Here is an 18,633-nt window from a genome sequence, read left to right on the forward strand (position 1 = left end):
AAGCCATTAGCCTTTAGGGGGGTTAGTACAATTTGGTCAGGTGGTCTGAGAGCACAGATATCACCATTTAAAAAAATAATTTATTTTGAAAATTGAAATTTATAGAAGTTGCAACAAGAAAGACCTTGGGGCGCCTGGGTGGCTTAGTCGATTAAACGTCCGACTTCAGCTCAGGTCACGATCTTACGGTTTGTGAGTTCGAGACCCGCGCCGGGCTCCGTGCTGACAGCTCAGAGCCTGGAGCCTGCTCCAGTTTCTGTGTCTCCCTTGCTCTCTGCCCCTTCCCTACTTGCGCTCTCTCTCTCAAAAATAAACATTTAGAAATATTTTTAAAAAAGAATACAAAGACCTCCCGTATCCCCAGTCGTTAGTTGTATTTATGCCCCCCCCCCCCGCCCCATGTGGATACTCACTGTTACTATTCTTTATTTGGGGTCAAGTTGTAGACTTGATGCCCCTCTTTCCTCAGTGTGACCCTGCCACCCTGGACTCTTCCCTGCGTAACCACAACACAACCACCCCTATCAGGAAATCAACACTTTACAACTCTGGCATTACACCCCATTCCGACTTCTCCTTTTGTCCCAATGGGGTCCTGACATTTCTGGTCCAAGATGTCATCCAGGATCACACGATGTCTCTCTTTTTCATCTCCTGCAGGAGCAGCTCCTTGGTCTCTTGTTACTTTCACTCTTGACAGCTGTAAAGAATCTCCCTTCTGTAGATTCTCCTCAACTTGGGTCTTCTCAATGTTTCCTCATGTCCAGACTCAGGCCGCGTATCCTTGGCAGGCATAGCACCAGAACGGAGCGATGTTCTCGGTGCTTCACCCCAGGGGCACGCGAGGTCTACCTGCCCCACTGGTGATATGAATCCTGATCACCTGGTCATGCCAGTGTCTGGCAGGTTTCTTCACCATAAAGGAATCCTTTCTCCCTTTGTAGCTGATAAATATTTTGTGGGGGGATAACCCAGGACTATGGCACTATCTCCTACTTTTGTATGCCGGGGTATCATGGCTTGTAGACCCTCTCAAGAAATAGAGATAGGGGCACCTGGGTGGCTCAGTCAGTTAAGCATCCGATTTCAGTTCGGGTCATGATCTCGCAGTTCACGAGTTCAAGCCCCACTGTCAGCTCAGAGCCTGGAGCCTGCTTCAGATTCTGTGTCTCCCTCTCTCTCTCTGCCCCTCCTCTGCTTGCACTCTGTCTCTCTCTGCCTCTCAAAAATAAATATTGGAAAAAAACAAAAGCACCTTCTCCATGAAATCTGTTCTGGTCATTGAACGTGAAGGTGACCTCCGGAAAAAACAACAACAACAAAGAAACAGAGCTGGAAAATATATGTTCGTATTTACCTACTCACACATGATAAACACATCCTATTTATCTTGTATCTTTATCCCTAGATAGATACATAGATAAATTTAAAACGTGTTCAAATAAGAAAGGGGGAAAAAACCCCACACATTTACACCAACCTCTAATTCCAGTACAGCACCTCTAGGTTTTTTTTTCCTAGCCTTCTCTTTCCATATTACAAATCCCTTCTCAACTGTGGGAAACCTTGGTCACCATTATCATCAGTAAGCATATTTACTTATTTGCCTCATCCTTCTGTTTGTAACCAACCTTCACATGCGCTGGCTGCATGCTTGGGCCTCCAGCCTTCACATTAGCTATCGTTGCTGATGAATCCCTCTCACCGATATGCTCTCTTGTCCCAAAACGGTCATCTTGGCAATGGCCTTATGGCCACTACTCCTTTCGTGTCACTAACACCTGATACATCGCAGCAGCGAATACATTTCTTTCATTGAGGTACCATCTGAGCTCACCGCCAGCAACAATTTTAACAATAGTACTGCCACATTGTACCAGGGACAATTGGTGTGCCACCGGGCATCAGTGACGGCGTCCTCCTTGCCAGTCAGGTAGCAGGTGAAACCACTCCCAAATCCTATCCTGCTGTCCATTTTCTTGGACCACCCTGCTTCTGGCACCAGCTGTCACTCTCTGTGACACCCATTGGCCTGCAGGAATTTAGTTAGGGGTGCAGTCATGGAAGGGAAGGAAGCAGGATTGGGCAGAAGGGGAGGGATGCCCTAGAGGGGCATCTGGACAGCACAGCACAAGGTCAGCCACAAAATCATCCAGGCTGTTCTGTAACGACCTGTAGGCACTTTGTGCTTTGTCTATAGGTCGATTCTCAAATCTGAAAATCAGCGAGCATGTTTTTATTATTGGATTTCTGTGAATAGCATTTCTTGCAGAGCTAGAGGTCAAGAGGATTACTGACTACATTTTCTTTCTTAAACTTTTGCTTCCCTCTGTCGTTTCTAGTTGCTTTGAGTGCATCTTTAAAGAAATATACTGTCCACTGTGTCCAACCTCTTCACCCAGTCCACTATCTACTTTTTCTGGAGATCTCTGTCCCAGGACCCTGTCTACACCCTTGATTTGGATGAGCTGTAAGCCCAGTCTTGCTGGACATTTGTCCCCGTGGGGCTTCCCTCTCCTGCTTTCTTCTGCTACATTCTGTGTTTAAAACCTTTCTTAGTTTGGGGGCGCCTGGGTGGCTCGGGGCGGTTGAGCATCTGACTTCAGCTCAGGTCATGAGCTCATGGTTTGTGAGTTCCAACCCCACATCAGGCTCGCTTCTGTCAGCATGGAGACCACTTCAGATCCTCTGTCCCCCTCTCTCTGCCCCTCCCCTGCTTGTGCGCGTTCTGTCTCTCTCTCAAAAGTACATAAACATTAGAAAAAAAAAAAACGCCTTTCTTGGTTTATGCCCTGGTTTTACTGAGGCAAGTTTTTTGAATCTGAAAAATGTCTCATTCCACCCTTCCATTTGCTTCATAGTTTGGCTGGATATAGAATTTTGAATGGAAAATATATTTTTTTTTTTCATCAGGAATTTAGAGACATTGTTTCTTTGTCTGCTTGAAACAGATTCTGAACCACTCAACACCCGTTCCAGGTACTGGTCTTCGTGCTGGAGATACCAGGCAGAATGAGACAAACTCCCTGCTCTTAGAGAGGAGACAGATAATAAACAAAAGCAAGACCAAAAATAACATTTTGGTAATGATTAGTGCTATGAAGGATGTAGCCAAGGCTAAGGGTGTAAATGCTGATCGTGACTTATTTTAGATATGCTGGGCAAGGACATGTTCTCTGAGGTGACATTTGAGATGAGACTTGAATCGTGAGAAGGACTGAGTCACGTGAAGATACAGGGAAATTGTATTCTGGTCAGAGGCAACGGCAAAGAGCAGTCTGTGAGGATTCAAGGAGTCTGGCATATTGGAAACTTCAGGAAACTTCAGCACGGGTAGCTGGAGTGTGGTGTCCAAGGGAGACAGTTCTGGAAAAATGAGTTTGGTTCTGATTCTCATTATTGATAAGTGACCTGTGATCTGTTTCTAGAAATACTTAAGACTGGTGGTGGATCGGAGATGACCATGAATTCTTTGAAGCTCCTCCCACTGACAGAGGGGATTTATGTCTTTCTCCCCTTTAATGTGGGCCCCACGACCATCTGACCAATAGGATACAGGAGTGACACAGTGCCAGTTTCTGGATCCAAGCCTTAAGAGATTGGCAGCTTCCACATTCTGTTTAGCGGAACATTTACTCTTGGAACCTATCCTCTGTACTATGAGGAAGCCCAAGACACATGGAGAGGCCATGTGTAGGTCACAGGCGAGCTAGCAGCCAAAGCTTGTGTCACCTGTCAGCCATGTGAGTGAGTCTTTTGGGCGTCCAACCCCCCGAGCCTTCAGATGGCTCCAGTTCTAGCTCTCGTCCGACGACAGTTTTGTGAGAGCCCTCCCTCAACATAAGAACCACTTAGCAGAGCCCAAGAAACACGCAGACCCATGAGGGATTTGTAAGATACTGTGCCAGGCACCTACTGGGCCCTTTCTATCTGGAGATTCACCTGCTTCAACTGTGGGAAATAGTCTTACATTCATTCCTTGATAATTTCTTCTTTCCACTTTTTTGTTTCATGTCTGCATCTCCGTTAATGAGATGCGGGACCTCGTGGATTGATTCTCTAAGCCTGTCATATTTTTTTCCTATTTTAAATCTTTCTTTCATTCTATTTTGGGACATGTTTGTTTGTTTGTTTGTTTGTCTGCCTTCGACCTGCTATTGAATTTTTTATTTCGGACTATGTGGGAGGTTTGGGTTTTGTTTGATTTTGCTTTATTCTGGTCGACGGGCATCAGGGGGATAGAACACGGTGAAAACCCAGGCTCTGCTTATACCAACTTTTAATTTTCAAATTTTGAACCTCAGTTCATTTCCCTCCATTGTTCCTGGTGTTTCAGAGCGTCTCCTAGGTCTACAGTGCAGACTGGGTCTTGTTCGGGTCGAAGCCCCACCACTCTCTCTTACCCCAACTCTAGGCGGTGGCCTGATACCTCCATTACCAGACCTCAGTCCTCTTCCCGATGTCCACAAACATGGAGCAGTCTCTTGACTGATGTTCTGTCCCAGTTTGCTTCATTAGGGTCCCAACAAAAAAAATTCCTTTGCTATCACTTCAATGAATTCTTGAAGGAGAGGAACTCTGTCTGCTTCATTAATGAGAATTTCTTTTTCACTGTGTAGAGAGATAATGGGCCGTAAACATTATCTTCTTATTTTCATAAATCCACCTGTTTACTGTCATAACATAACTTTGAATTATTTTCCCCTCGGAATTTTAAAAGAACCAGCAGCTCTAAGCATTGCCTGCAAAATGTTTTGTTCTTCTCATGTTCTCTGCCATCTGCCAGTCATTTTCAGTAGGGCTGCATTTATTTGAATTTGAATTGGGCAAGATAGGAATGTAGCAGTAAAAATATTAATGAGGGGCGCTTGGGTGGCTCAGTAGGTTAAGCCTCCAACTTCGGCTCGGGTCATGATCTCGAGGTTCATGGGTTCAAGCCCCGCATCTGGCTCTACGCTGAGCTCAGAGCCCGGAGCCTGCTTGGGATTCGGTGTCTCCTTCTCCCTCTCTGCTCCTCCCCCGCTCGCACTTGGTCTGTCTCTCTCTCTCAAAAATGAATGAAAATTTAAAAAAATATTGATGAGACCTCGCTTTATGAGCAAATTTGAAAAGATTTCAAATCTCGCCAAATGCAAACCATTATTTTCTTTTTGTTAATGAATTAGTGTCTTGGTGGAGAAGCCTTTCAAAGCTGACGGGTCAAATGGACGATAGAAGTTGCACTGGCAATGTCGCCACACGGTGGCGCCACGTCAGCCGGCGAGCAGTTGTCTGCGGTTTGTCCTGGGATTGTGGGAACCACCCTCCACCCTGTTCCTAGGCACCGGGACTTTGACTAGTGATTTCAGTGTAATAAAAAAAATTTAAAAAAAAAAACAACTTTTTTACATCTCAAAGCATTTTCAACCAGGCGTTCTGCGTTGGTACTCAGGCAAGGACTAAAAAATGCTCCTGGTTTAATAAAGTGGGAACAGAAGGTAGACGTAGAAGTCCTGAACACAGCCCCCCGCACCGCCCCCCCCCCCCCCCCGGGACATGCCAGGAGGTCACCTACAAGAAGGCGCCCTGCACAGGGTAAGAAAATACAGAAGAAGATACAGGCCCTCTGGAAGTATCCCCTTTTCCTTGATGCTTATTCTCAGGGGGAATTTGCCTTCCACGATCTGAGTGTTGAATTACACAAGAACTTCAGAAAAATCTTACAAGATGTGATCACCGTGAACGACTCTGTTCCTGAATAAAGGCTTTCTGTTTTCAGAGGCTTTTCTGTACATCGTCTTGCTTAGGACACGCTGGGCCCACGGAGAGCGGGGGCTGTGGGGCTGTTTTACACACGATGAGGCACCTGGGCACCTGCTCTAAGTCATGGCTACAGAGGAGATGCATCGGGGCCAGATGTCCAGCCCTCTGACTCTCGATCGGAACTCACAGATGGCTCCTGCGTAGGCCAGGATTTTTGTTATTTCAAAACTCTGTCTTCTTAAGGAATTTCAACCTAATCAAAGATGTTAAATACGTAAAAAAAAAAAAAAAAAATGTGCACGTGTGTGTGTGTGTGTGTGTGTGTGCGCCCACGTTATGGTTAATTGAATTCAGTGCCCTGCCTGAATCGCAATTTTGAAAATTAAGTATTTCTAATGGAAATGAGATTACTTTAAAATTTTTCTTTGACAAACGACTATACACATGAGGTCACATTCCTAGAATAGGAAAAGAAATACGTGAGGAGACAATCTTCCCCCTTTCCCTGTTCCCTGGTTTCTGCCCCTTCCTGGCGGCAACTGCTCCCCCCTTCACTAGTCGCTTGTGTGAATTTTTAGAGTCACTAATTTATTTATTATAAGCATGTGGTATGATTCTTTCAGAGCATAGAATTCACATACCACACATAAGATAGGATGTATGCATACACGTATACCTTGTTTTATACAAATGATAGCATATTATACATACTGTCCCGTACCTTACTTTTTTCTCCCACTTACCTACATATCTTGGGGAGTTCTCAGGGTCAGTACATAAAGACCTCCACACTCTTTCTGATGGTTGCTGTGTTTTCGTTGTATGGTTGTGCATTTGACCCACGAAATACTGACGGAATTTTAGGTAGCTTTGCCATTTAGAAATGGCCTAAGAGCGATTGTTCATTCTCCCTGTCTCAAGGGAGCACCGTGACATTTCCAAAAAGGACAACTGGATTTTATGAGGTCTGTGGGAGCTGAACCGGAAGCACTTCTCATTTTATAGGGGTTTTTTTTTGGTGTGTTTTGTTTTTATTTATTATTAAGGCTGCTGAGTCTTGAAAAGTGGCTGGTCCTAGCCAAAATATAGAACGGCCCCCAAGTAAATTAAATTGCAACCCAAGGCAGTGGAGACTGAATTCGGATCCCAAATAAACTCAGAGTGAGGAGAACAGAGTTGCAGGCTCTCGATACCTGCAACCGCCCTGGCCCCTGTTATCCTCCCTCAGGGCTGCAGAGCCTTCTGGAAAGCTGCCGCCTGGCCTGGGTCAGATTGCTTACACGCCGCTGCTTCCAGGCCAGCGTTCCCAACCTTAAGCCAATGCACATTTATAGAACACTTCCATGTGATCCTGGGGGAAGACAGACCACGGGCGGAGGGCAGTGCCGAGAAGTCCTGACATCAGGAAGAGAGGGCCTTTTCCCAGCTCTCTGCTCCTCATGCTGAGAGGATACTGGGTAAGTAAGTCTCAGCCTGACAGCTTTATTCCTTTGAACGACGTGTGGCTTTAAACTGGTTTGGCTACTGAGATTAGAGGGATAAATGCATTTCTTTCTTTTCTTTCCTTATAAAGGGAAACTAAAGGCACATTTGTGCTTATTTCCACGCCCTTCACCCCCTTGTCCCCGAAGCTGCATGAACTGTATTTTTTCTTTCCCGTAAATTACTGTTTCCTTTTGGTAGGATAAGTCCCCATTGATCTGGACCTTGGTCTCCTCGTTCATAAAATAAGGGTTTGGCTGGATGAAATTTCATTCTTCTGGCCTCTGTTATGATTCTGCCCCTTGCAAATTGGATTTTCAAGTATTTACAGTTCTGTGGAATGACGATTTAAGAGGCCCCTGAGGCTCCGACGCACCACGACTTTATGGGGGGAAAAGTTATTTTAAAACTCCTGACGGTGTTGACTCAGTCACGTCTGCCAGTGTTTCTCTGGACCCACACAAGTGCCTTTTCAGGCCGGTTTCGATGCTGTGGCTGCCAACTCGGAGTTGCATGTGATTTCAACAAAAATCGTGTGTTTCCGAGCCTGACTTGGTGTCAGTTATAACTGGATCATCAGGCCACACTCAGGTTATGCAGAATGCTAAGCCTTATTCGAAAATCCTACAGTTTAGTAAAACACAGTGGAGCGTGAGCGTGTACGTGCGCCTGTGGGTCCTATTTCATAGCACGTTCCATGAAACAGGAACGCACAGACTTCCACCCCTTACCCCATGCATACCGCGTACGCACTGGTGTGGACTGTCCTCATGTGCGTGTGTAGAGGGGGCAAAGCCCCTCCGGTTTTAGCTGCTGCTTCCAAATCGGCACACTGTCCTTCCCAGTGAATGCCCGTTGGCGACTTCGGGATTGTCCTGCTCTGGGGTCCAGCTGGCCGTGCCCCGTTGCTTCCCTCCACGTCCTCCTGCACGGACACCAACACCAGGTGGGTCTCGTGGCCGTTGGGGGTTGATGTTCAGGAAAAGCCTTATGCTCCAGTTTTGTTTTCGAAGTCCCTAGGTTTGGGGTTTCCTAGCTTGGTGTTCTGTTTGCACGGGGAGATTTGGGAAGAGCTGAAATCCCTGCTGCCTCCATCTTCCTAGGATGCCACGGGTCAGTTTTGTCATCACAACCTGGAGACCCGCTTGCTCCTGCAGTAGCTCTAATGGGTAGTGATGAGGGTCCGACCCAGAAGCAAAGGGAATGGGGAGGAAGGGGACCGTGAATGACACACTGGGAAGGAAGAACCCAGAGTTCTTGGTGGATGCGCATTGGAGAGACAAGAGGAATGAAATTGAGGGAAAATCAAAACACAGTCTATCACGCATTCGTCCCCTGGGCTCTTTCCGCAAACGCTCAAGTGACCCCCGTGTACCAGGTGCTGGGAATGAGGATATAGTTGTAAGCTACACTCGCACAACCACAGCACCTGGGCTGGAGGGGGGGGCAGATCCCAAGGAGCAATCATGGCGCAGAATTGCCGCGAGGGTCCCGGGGAATGTGACGGGAAGAGCGTAGTCCTGTCGGTGGAAATGGGAAAGTCAAGACAGAGTTTGGCCTGACCAAGAGAGAAGTAAATTTACATTTCAAGAGGTTAAGTGACAGTGAGTCATCTAAGAAGAAACTGCCACCAGAGTTAAAAACACAGTGGGTGCGGGAGGAAGTGAGCGCCGTGGCCTGGATTTGGAGGCTTCCGCCTGGACTCGGCCAGGGGAGGCTATGGAAACCAGTGGAATCTTCTGAGGACACCCGGCTTTAAGACCAAATCGTGGATCTTATTTTTTTCTTAATGTTTATTTAATTATTTTCAAAGAGCGAGAGAGAGCGGAGGAAGGGCAGAGAGAGAGAGGGAATCCCAAGCAGGCTCTGTACTGTCGACACAGAGCCCGACGTGGGGCTCAGTCTCACAAACTGTGACATCATGGCCTAAGCCGAAGCCAAGAGTCGGATGCTTAACCAACTGAGCCACCCGGCTGCCCCAAATCCTGGATCTTGTTAAATGGCTTCCCTGAGAGCAGGGAAGAGAAACTGGAGAAGGCCAAGCAGAGCCGGGTTTTGGAGCACCTGTGTAAATGGACAGACCCATTGGGGGAAGGCGGGGGTGACAATGTCAGATGCCACGGAGATGCTGAAGCAGGATGGGGACTGGGCGGGGAGGGGGGTCACGGGCAACTTCTGAGTGTGGTGTCAGTCAGGGAACACTGGTTGCCAGAAACAGAAACTCCCTGGAAACGAGCTGGGGGATCAGTTGAGAAGACGTAGCTGTGGGCTGTAGCAACTCCTTGTGTCCCGGCTTCTCAGCCAGCACCTACGTCCTTCTGGCCTGAGGGTGGGCTGGTGTCTGCTGGGCTCCTAACCTTGCTCGTCCCTCACAGGATCAAGCGCAGTCTCCGGGTCTCTCTGGCATGGATTCCAGCCTCCATTCCTCGTTGCCTTGTGACTCACGCAGCCCCCGCCCCTTGATTGACTTCCAGGGGCCCTATTACATGTCAAGAGAGAAAATCTGATTGGCCCACCTTAAGCCAGAATCAACCCCTCATGCCATCAGCAGTGTCTAGGAGGTGGGTTGGTGGGGGGTAGGGAATGGGGGAGAATGAGAAACGAGCCATTTTCAGAGCAAAGGCCAATGGCGGGCCTTTGAAATTTCCTCGCTCGAGTGTATGATTCTATGGGAGTGGATTTTTTAAAAAATGTTTTCATGTTTATTTTTTATTTTATTTTTGAGAGAGAGAGAGAGAGAGAGAGAGAGACAGAATCTGAAGCAGGCTCCAGGTTCCGAGCTGTCAGCCCAGAGCCCGACGCGGGGCTCGAACTCGCGAACTGCGAGATCATGACCAGAGCCGATGTCGGAGGCTCAGCCGACTGAGCCACCCAGGCGCCCCAATGGGAGTGGACGTTATTGCGGATTGCAATGATGAGACCCGCCAGCTGCACGCAAGAGTGTGTGCTGAATGGGCCAGGGTGTGCGGGGTGTAAGGCATAACACTGGGGGGCCCGGACAGGTGCAATTCACCAGACTGTGAGATATCGGCCAGTAGAGAACAAAACTCACTATGATGCAACCTTGCTCCAAATCTCCAATTCCCGAGAGTGGAAGCCGAGGTGAGGTGGTCCAACCCCACACAGGAGGTGGGGCAGGGGGTCGGACGCTCCAGGGTGGCAAGACTACAAGGAAGCAGCCATCCCTGCCCAAGGAACGAACACAGGAAGACAACTCTTTGCGGGCTCGTCTGAATGCTTTGAGAGTCACCGGAGGGTCCACAGCCTCGGTCCTATGGCCCTTAATTCAGCCGTGTTTAGAAGAGATGGACGTCGATGTGTTTCCATACCCCTGGCCTGCTGTGGCTGGTTGGTGTGCATGTTTCAGTCCCGTGAAATGATGTGGAGAGCAGGAACGGGTCAACCCAGCGGCCACCTTGCCAGCGTTTCATAAATGCCGTCAAGGAGGGTGTTGAAAATTGACCCGGGGCAGAGAGTTGCTGGGATGAGGGAGCGCTCTGAGTTTGTGACCTAAAAAGGGGAAATTCTGCTCCACACGCAAGTCAGGGAACAGCCTCGGCAGAGCCCGGTGCCAGAATTGGTGCCGAAGAATTAGAAAGAGATTAAACCCAGAGACACGGGCCCATGTTGTTCTAGCAAAGGGAGCTAACTTTCTGTAGTCGAGCTGCTCACGTCGGTTCAGGAATGACTAAAGCTGGTTTGTGGGTCGGTTTTCCGGGGCCCCAGAGAAATTCCCAGCCCCTACCAAAGGATGGCTTCTCCTCAGAGTAGTTGCCTTTCAGGCTTATCAAATCCAGGGTTGCAAGGCTTAGACCATGGAAGATTCTTTCTCTCTGGTTGTGCTCATTATGTGTGAAGGGGCAGTAAAGGGTATGGATGTGGGTGCAGCTGGAGTGATCTTTGTTCTTTAAGTTTATTTATTTTGAGAGAGAGAGAGTAGGGAAGGGGCAAAGAGAGTGAGAGAGAGAGGGAGAGAGAATCCCAATCAGGCCGCGCGCTGTCCCCAGAGTCCGATATGGGGCTCGAAGCCACGGACCCTGAGATCATGGTCTGAGCCGAAGTCAAGAGTCAGACACTTAACCGACTGAGCCACCCAGGCGCCCCTGGAGTGATCACTTTTAAGTGGGGCCAAGGTTGCTCATTTTCAGGGGACATAATTTTGTTGGTCACTCCGGGGGCTCACAAACCATGCGTTCGTATTTAGTCTGGGTGGTTCAGAAAACAGCTCCGGTGACCATGCTTCTGCTAGAAGCTGATAATGAGTCTCAAGTTAGGATCTGACGGAGTCATTTTGTGGCTCATATTTCATAGCAAACAGATGAGACGACCAAGCCCCGAGTCCTGGTCAGTCACAAGACCATCCTCTCGTGTGTTCCAGTTCTTTGGAGAACATTTGGTGATGTTATTGTCTGCATCACCCGGTGGCAGTTGTGCTCTCCGGCCTTTGGTGGGTGTGCTCCCCTCGCCCCCAGCGCCAGCCTGTCTTCCCGCCCCGGGACTGGTGATGCTTTTGCCAACACCTCTCCCTCGTTTAGCACAAACAAGAAGATTCAGGTTGGCTTGTCTTGGTTAACAGGTGGGGGGGGGGGGGGGTGCAGGGAATGACCTAATCACAGACGTCAACCTTGGAGAAGCAACTAGACAGAGAAGGAACGGTGCCCATGGGCAGTCAGTCATTAGTACCAGACCTTCTTATCAAATGGGCAGATCCTCCTGGGAGGGAATTCAGGAAGTTATCTTTTGGGAGCTGTGTTCATACATGGCAAGATCCGTCCTCAGGCCCACGTTCTGGAAGCCGGGTAGTGCTCACACTATACGTAGTCCTAGAAACCAAACCAACAGGGGTGAGAGAGAGGGGCTGAGCTGGGGCTTGGGAAGCAACACTTGGACTGAGGTCCACTGGAGGCGTGGCGCCCCACATCTGAAGTCCAACGAGGAAACTTAATCATTCCGAGAATAGTTGTAGATCAATGTAGGTTTCATTCGTTAGCTTCCTTCCAACTTCTCCATTTTTCTTTTTTTTTTTTAACTTATTTACTGAGAGAGAGAGAGAGAGAGAAAGAGAGAGAGACAATCCCAAGCAGGCTTTGCACTGTAAGCACAGAGCCCAGCTCGGGGTTCTGAACTCATAGTGAGATCGTGACCTGAGCTGAAATAATGAGTAGGGCACTTAACCGACAGAGCCATCCAGGTGCCCCAGCCACTGTTTTTCTACATTAGGCAGTCTACCTGCACTTTCCACAAAGATTCGTGGAGGGCAGAGGATGGGCGCATGAGAAATCACGCCCCTGGATCGTCTCACTTTCCTCTTGTTATTCACTTTACTCTGAAGAGTGCTGTTTAACTGTCTCTGCTTTCTTCCTGCCTTCAAGTTATCCTGAGGGTCTGGTTGTTGCACACATTTATTTACTTTCTCTATCTCATTGTTTTATATCTTTTGGGGAGGAAACATGGAGAGACAGGTCGCTACCTCAAAAGTTAATTAAAAAAAAACACAGGGGGGTGCTTGGGTGGCTCAGTCGGTTCAGCAGCCGACTTCAGCTGAGGTTATGATCTCACTGTTCATGAGTTCAGGCCCCACATTAGGCTCTCTGTGCTGACAGCTCAGAGCCTGGAGCCTGCTTCGGATTCCGTGTCTCCCTCTCTCTGCCCCTCCCCCGCTCACGCTCGCTCTCTCTCTCTCTCTCTCTCAAAAAGTAAGTAAACATTAAAAAAATTTTTAAAAACACACACACAGGAAAATTTGCTTAAGATGTCCTTTTTGTTCTTGCTGAAAAGAACTATAGTTGGAACAAATGGGACTTAACAAAGCCTCGTTTGTAAGAATTTTTAAATTATATAGTGATTATTCTCTCCTTAAATTTTTAAAGATAAGTCTACAATAAACTTGTCTGAAGGACAAATGGCTTAAAAAGTGATTCTCCATTTTACATAATAAAATTCCCTGATGGTAGCTGAAACCCTCTCCAAGGCCTAGTAATTGCATTTGCAAAGACTTATTACGTCCTGCAGAAGGCAAATATCTTCAGCTTCTTAGTTCAGCTCTAACATATAGCTCATCAGTATAACATTTTGGCCCTGCCGTAATTGGCACTGATATCTCATCCACACTCAAGATTTCTGTCGTGTCTCATCCCGTCTCCCCCCACCCCCCAACCCTCCCCTGGGCCTGCAGTTCTCAATTATGTTCATACTGTATTTGCTTTCCAAAAATGACAGCACACTTTAGCTTTGGGATTCGACTGATGTCTGAACGTTTGTGGGTTTCAACAGCTTGCTTTTCTAAGCAATATGGTTTTGCCAACACCCAGCCTGCAAAGGACTGTATAAAGATCGCGAAGAAGGGGAACCTTATATTTAAAGGTGTCATCAAATATCTGTTTTAGCAGGAAGAAAAGAGAAAGAAAAGAGACCTCTTACTGCAAACCAATATATGGCCTCATGGTTCCATTTTAGGCTAAGAGGCCAGGCACTGTTTATAATGTAAACTCAGAGCTTCATCCTCAGAGTGCAGGGATAGTCTGGCATCAGCCACGATGACCCTAGGGGCCACTAGTCAAGGGGCCATGCTTGTAAACTGTCATCTTACCACAGGAGAGGAATATGATCCATCTATCGGTCGTCTGTCACGTGACATCCTTTGTGCTTCACTGCACAGATCTTCAGGATGGATAGTCACAGTTGGGTGTAGGCTGGTATGAAGGCAAGTTAAATGGGCCCTCTGGGGGGAGATCTTATCAGTTAGCTTTTGCCATGAACAAATCACCCCAAAATTTAGGGGTTTAAAACACGAACTCTTTAGGATCTGATCCCATGGATTGGCGTTTGGGCTGGGCTCGGCGGCTCCTCTGGGTTTTTTTTCTCTTGGTCTCTCTCGGCGGGGATCCTTCACGGGGCTGTGGACATCTGTGGGCTGGCTAGTTCTCAGCAACTACTTCTCAGCCATGCAGCTGAAAGTGTGCAGATTCGGTGTGGTTCCAGAAGAAGCTAAATTTAGGGTGGTCCTTGAGGACCGTCTAAGAAGGCGGTCCATAAGATCAGCCAGGTTGCCCCTGTTGGTGATCGTGGGTTGCCAGAGCTGGTGGGGAATCCTCACCACATCTTAACTAAAGTCAGAACTGATGAATGGGGGGAACTCACCTTGTTCATTCATGGAATGGAACACACATTTATCGGGTTCCAGAGCAGGGAATCCTGAACCAGGAGAAAGAAGGTCTGGGTTGGAATCCCAACTCTGCCAGCGTAGCAGCCAGTCAAGTCAGAAGACAGAAATGTCCCAGTTATTCTATCAGAGAGAATCTGACATAAAGAATGGCTATCTAAGTAAATGCCAAGGCAGAAAAGCAAACTCAGAGTTGCGACAGAAGGTGGTAGCTACAGGAGGCAGATATCACACTTAGGGCTTATGGGGCACAAAGAAGCTGGAATTATTAAAAAGTAGAAGCTTGGAGGGAACCCCGGACCCCTGTGGAGGGAGGCCCAGCCATGAGGCGAGCTCTGTGGGCATCAGGACAACCGGAGACAGGATCCCAGTGCTACACAGCAGGTGACTGCCCCCCGGGGGTGAAGGCTGCAGGCTGGGTGCTGCTCCCAGGACCGGGGAAACAGACAGGGATGGAACTCGATCTCTCCTTCCTCCTTCCACCTCTGGCCTCTGCCTCCTCCTGCAGGGCCTCCCAGGAGCAGCTGGCAAAGCAGAAGTGGCTTTGCAGAGTCCCCAGCACCGGGAAACAGTAGGTTTGAGGCTGAGAAGCAACAGCTGAATACCGACCCAGCCTCTCCCCAGGAGCAGGGCTGGGGACGTGGCCTCTGGTCTCGGGGGCATGAGAGGAGATGTCTGATTAACTCTCAGTCCTCACGTGCGTCGAGGCTGCCTTTTCCCATCGAAATTTCTCGGTGGCCTCAGAGATGGGCGAGGGAGAACACAGGAGGCTGGGGGAGAGCGGCAAGGAAGAGCCACACGTCCCTCAAACCCCACAGAGCAGCCAGGTCCCTGCCGGAGCAGAAAGCTGGCCGGCGAGGTCTCGCAACAAATCCCCTTCCCAGGCTACGGCGGTTTGTTTGTATTCAAACAGGAACATGATAACACAGCTATAAGTAGCGCCACGCTCAGCTGTGCAAAGGAGGGAGTTAGAACAACTGAACTCAGCCCCGTGGGGGGGGCGGGGGGGGGAGAAGATGAGGTCTCCCGCCTGCTGGGGCCATCTGTGGGAACAAGCAGCTGGCTGGGGTCACCGGGTGTGGCAAGCGGCCCAAGTCGCTGCTGGTCAGGTGCAGCTGAGCTCACCTTCAATAAGCAAGCCTAACCCGGACTCCTCCGGTCAATGCCTCCCACATCCCCAGCTGGCACAGGACCTGACGGGCTGGATGCCACATGGCCGGAGGGCAATCAATGCCACGGCAGGGAAGGCGGGTCCTATCTGACCTTGCTGGTCTGGTCGGGAGGTGACTGCAGAGCCTGCAGAGAGGCCTGCTGGGGAGGGGGCGGGGTTCTGCCTGCTAGAAGCATGCCTGTCTACATCTGGTCCCAGCCCCTGCTTGCTGGGAGACGAGGGCCGATCCTTTCCTACCCTCTCAGCCTCAGCTTCCCCATCTGCGAAGGGGGTGTTGAAGATGATCCCCAGGTTTCTTCCAGGACTCACAACCCAGCATGCTCAGTGCAAAAGAAAAATCAAAACTTCTTAAGCCTTTAAAACAGATACATTTCTTTTTTTTTTTTTAAGGTTTATTTATTTTTGAGACAGAGAGAGACAGAGCATGAACGGGGGAGGAGCAGAGAGAGAGAGGGAGACACAGAATCGGAAACAGGCTCCAGGCTCTGAGCTGTCAGCACAGAGCCCGACGCGGGGCTCGAACTCACGGACTGTGAGATAGATCATGACCTGAGCCGAAGTCGGACGCTTAACCGACTGAGCCACCCAGGCGCCCCAAAACAGATACATTTCTATCACATACAAAAAAGAATTTTTTTTTTTTTTTAAACAAGAGAAGAGAAAACCCCAAATAGAAAACTCGGTAGGATGGTGGGATGGATCAGCAGATTCCAAGAGGCTGTTCTCACGGGACAGTGGAGGTTAGTTGCAAAACCTCTCTGAGTCTCCGCGTCGTCACCGAGGCTGGCACGATCTTGTCTCTGATTTCCCAGCTCCCTGCACCTCCCCACCCTGCACACAGCATATGAAATGGGACATCGGCCTGACCTGGACATCGCAATCTCCTTCTGAGCTGCGGCCTCCGCCCACAGGCTGCTTCTGCACCCATCAGCTGCTGTGCTGGTTCTCACGTTTCAGTCTCCCCTCCTCCACACTTGGCCCCAGGCTCCATTTCCCCGGTGGTGATCTTGGCTCCTCCCAGCAATGCTCCGCCTACCCAGCCCTGCTAGGCTATCTCAGCCACTGCAGTAAATCACCTTCCCAAACCTGGCCCTGTCCGCAGATCAGGGAGGAGGTGGCCCAATCAGCCGGGACCCTCCTAACCGGCTCCAGTTGCCAACAGCTAAAAACTCCATGATCTACCAAAAGTAAATGAGCAGAAAAAGACACGAGAGAAAAAGGCCGTCAACTACCTTTGAACGGCATTGAAGAATCTTCCAAGGTAGTAGCATCACTTCCTTCATGAACGCAGGGTCTGGGGCCATCCGTCCTTCCTCTTGCTCTCTGCTGGTCTTTGACCCTGTGACTCGATCCCTCTGGGTTTCGGGTGTTCATCCATAAGAAAAGAAAATACCTACCCCATAGCTCCACTGTAAGTATCAAAGAGATCTCGAACACCCAGTGCTTGGTACACAAAAAAGCTCCGTATTTATAGAATGCATGAAGAAACGAACGAATGACTCAAAGACTGTCCCATCGTGTTCGGGGTCTTTTGTGGCTGTGATGATGGGACACCAATATGCCAGCTGAAAAACAATTTCTTTTAAAAATGAATTTTAGGGGCGCCTGGGTGGCTCAGTCAGTTTAAGTGTCTGACTTCAGCTCAGGTCATGATCCTGTGGTCTGTGGGTTCGAGCCCCGCGTCGGGCTCTGGGCTGATGGCTCGGAGCCTGGAGCCTGCTTCTGATTCTGTGTCTCCCTCTCTCTCTGCCCCTCCCCCACTCACGATCTGTCTCTCTCTCTCTCAAAAATAAATGAACATTATTTGCCACCATTTGTTTCTTCTAGTGCACAAGTCAGTTCAGCTGAGCTTTTATTGCAGATGTCCCGATTTCTACTGAAAACATTTTTCTATTGAAAAAAAATCTATTGATTTTTATTGAAGGGATAAGAAGAAGGCAATACAAACCTTGTGCCACTGAGGGATTTGCCTACTGGGACTCCAAAGAAACCCACTGCCAATAATAATGTAATAGGCAGCAGTTTCATGCTTAATCTAGTCTAAGAGCTTTGCTGAAATTAACTCATCACAGCCATGTGAGGTAGGTATTGTTAGGAGTCCCATTTTAGAGATGACAAAACTGAGGTTATAGAAGTTAACTAACTCACTAGCGTTTATACATCAAGTGAGTGGTGAAGCTAGTATTCACAGTGCAACAGTCTGTCGGCAAGGTCTGGTCCATAATCCCAACCCCCTGCCTCCAAAGGGAGGTTATCCTGGAGATTGATGAGTGAACGTGCACACACCTGTGTTTAGCCATGCATGGCAAGAAATGGAAATCTGGTTGGTTGCTTAGTGTCCGGGTTGGAAGAAGACAAGCACAAAGAGGGAAGCTGGTCAGCCATGGACCCATGTAGACAGTGGTAAGGCAAGGAGACTGATATTGAGGTCCCATTAGAGTACTGCCTTGGGGAGAGGTAGTCACAGCTAAGGAATGTGGACAGTCGGGATTCCATAGTGCCTGACATCTCAACACGTCCTCTGTGCCTGGGCAATTTATTATAAGAGATACTTATAAGACATTATAAGAGCACCAGCTTCTGGGGCAGAAGCTGAAGTGTTGGTGTATTGATTTGTTCTCTTTCCCACTGACGGTGGCGGCCCCGGGAGCTCAGAGGCGGCCAGGGCAAGTGGTGGTGGGACGGGCATCAGTGATTGTGCCCAGGATCCAGCAGTCATGATGGCGGTGGCCCAGGGACCAATGGTGGCAGCAATAGTGATATCAGCAGCCACCCATGAAGCCCCAGAGTTGACAGAGGTGATGGTTCATGGAAGCATGGTTCATGGTTCATGGATGGTTCAGCAATTTGCACTGCTGAATGTACACGAGTGAAAATTGAATACTGAACATTCCCCACCTTCAACTCGGGTTCAGTGACTCGGCTATTTTGGTCGGCCATCCTCTCTCCCTCCTCCTCCCCTCTCCTCAGCAGTGTGCCCCCAATCTTCCCCTTCTCTTTCACTGCGTTTGCCCCCCTGTTGAAGAGACTTCTCTTCCTTTCTAATTGGTTCCTCCAAGGCATCTCACTTAAAAAG

General features: G+C 48.9%; 1 protein-coding gene across 16 annotated transcripts in view; it reads left to right on the forward strand.

Moving 5' to 3' along the window:
- Window positions 1-7,047: 7,047 nt before the first annotated feature.
- The window catches only part of TACC2 (transforming acidic coiled-coil containing protein 2), a 210,728-nt gene continuing 199,142 nt past the window's right edge, over window positions 7,048-18,633 (forward strand). For 12 of the 16 annotated variants that reach the window (XM_027063276.2, XM_027063278.2, XM_027063280.2 and 9 more), the window contains exons 1-2: window positions 7,049-7,199; window positions 8,070-8,170. Coding sequence is in view for 1 of the 16 variants with exons in the window: in XM_053207327.1 (XP_053063302.1) it covers window positions 7,182-7,199 (18 nt within the window). In the remaining 15 variants the exon portion in view is untranslated. Of the gene's footprint in view, window positions 7,200-8,069; window positions 8,171-18,633 lie in introns of all 16 variants that reach the window. The other 4 variants (XM_053207318.1, XM_053207326.1, XM_053207328.1 and 1 more) reach the window with 3 other exon arrangements.

The sequence above is a fragment of the Acinonyx jubatus genome, chromosome D2 (genome assembly GCF_027475565.1).
Source record: "Acinonyx jubatus isolate Ajub_Pintada_27869175 chromosome D2, VMU_Ajub_asm_v1.0, whole genome shotgun sequence".
Lineage (NCBI taxonomy): Eukaryota > Metazoa > Chordata > Mammalia > Carnivora > Felidae > Acinonyx > Acinonyx jubatus.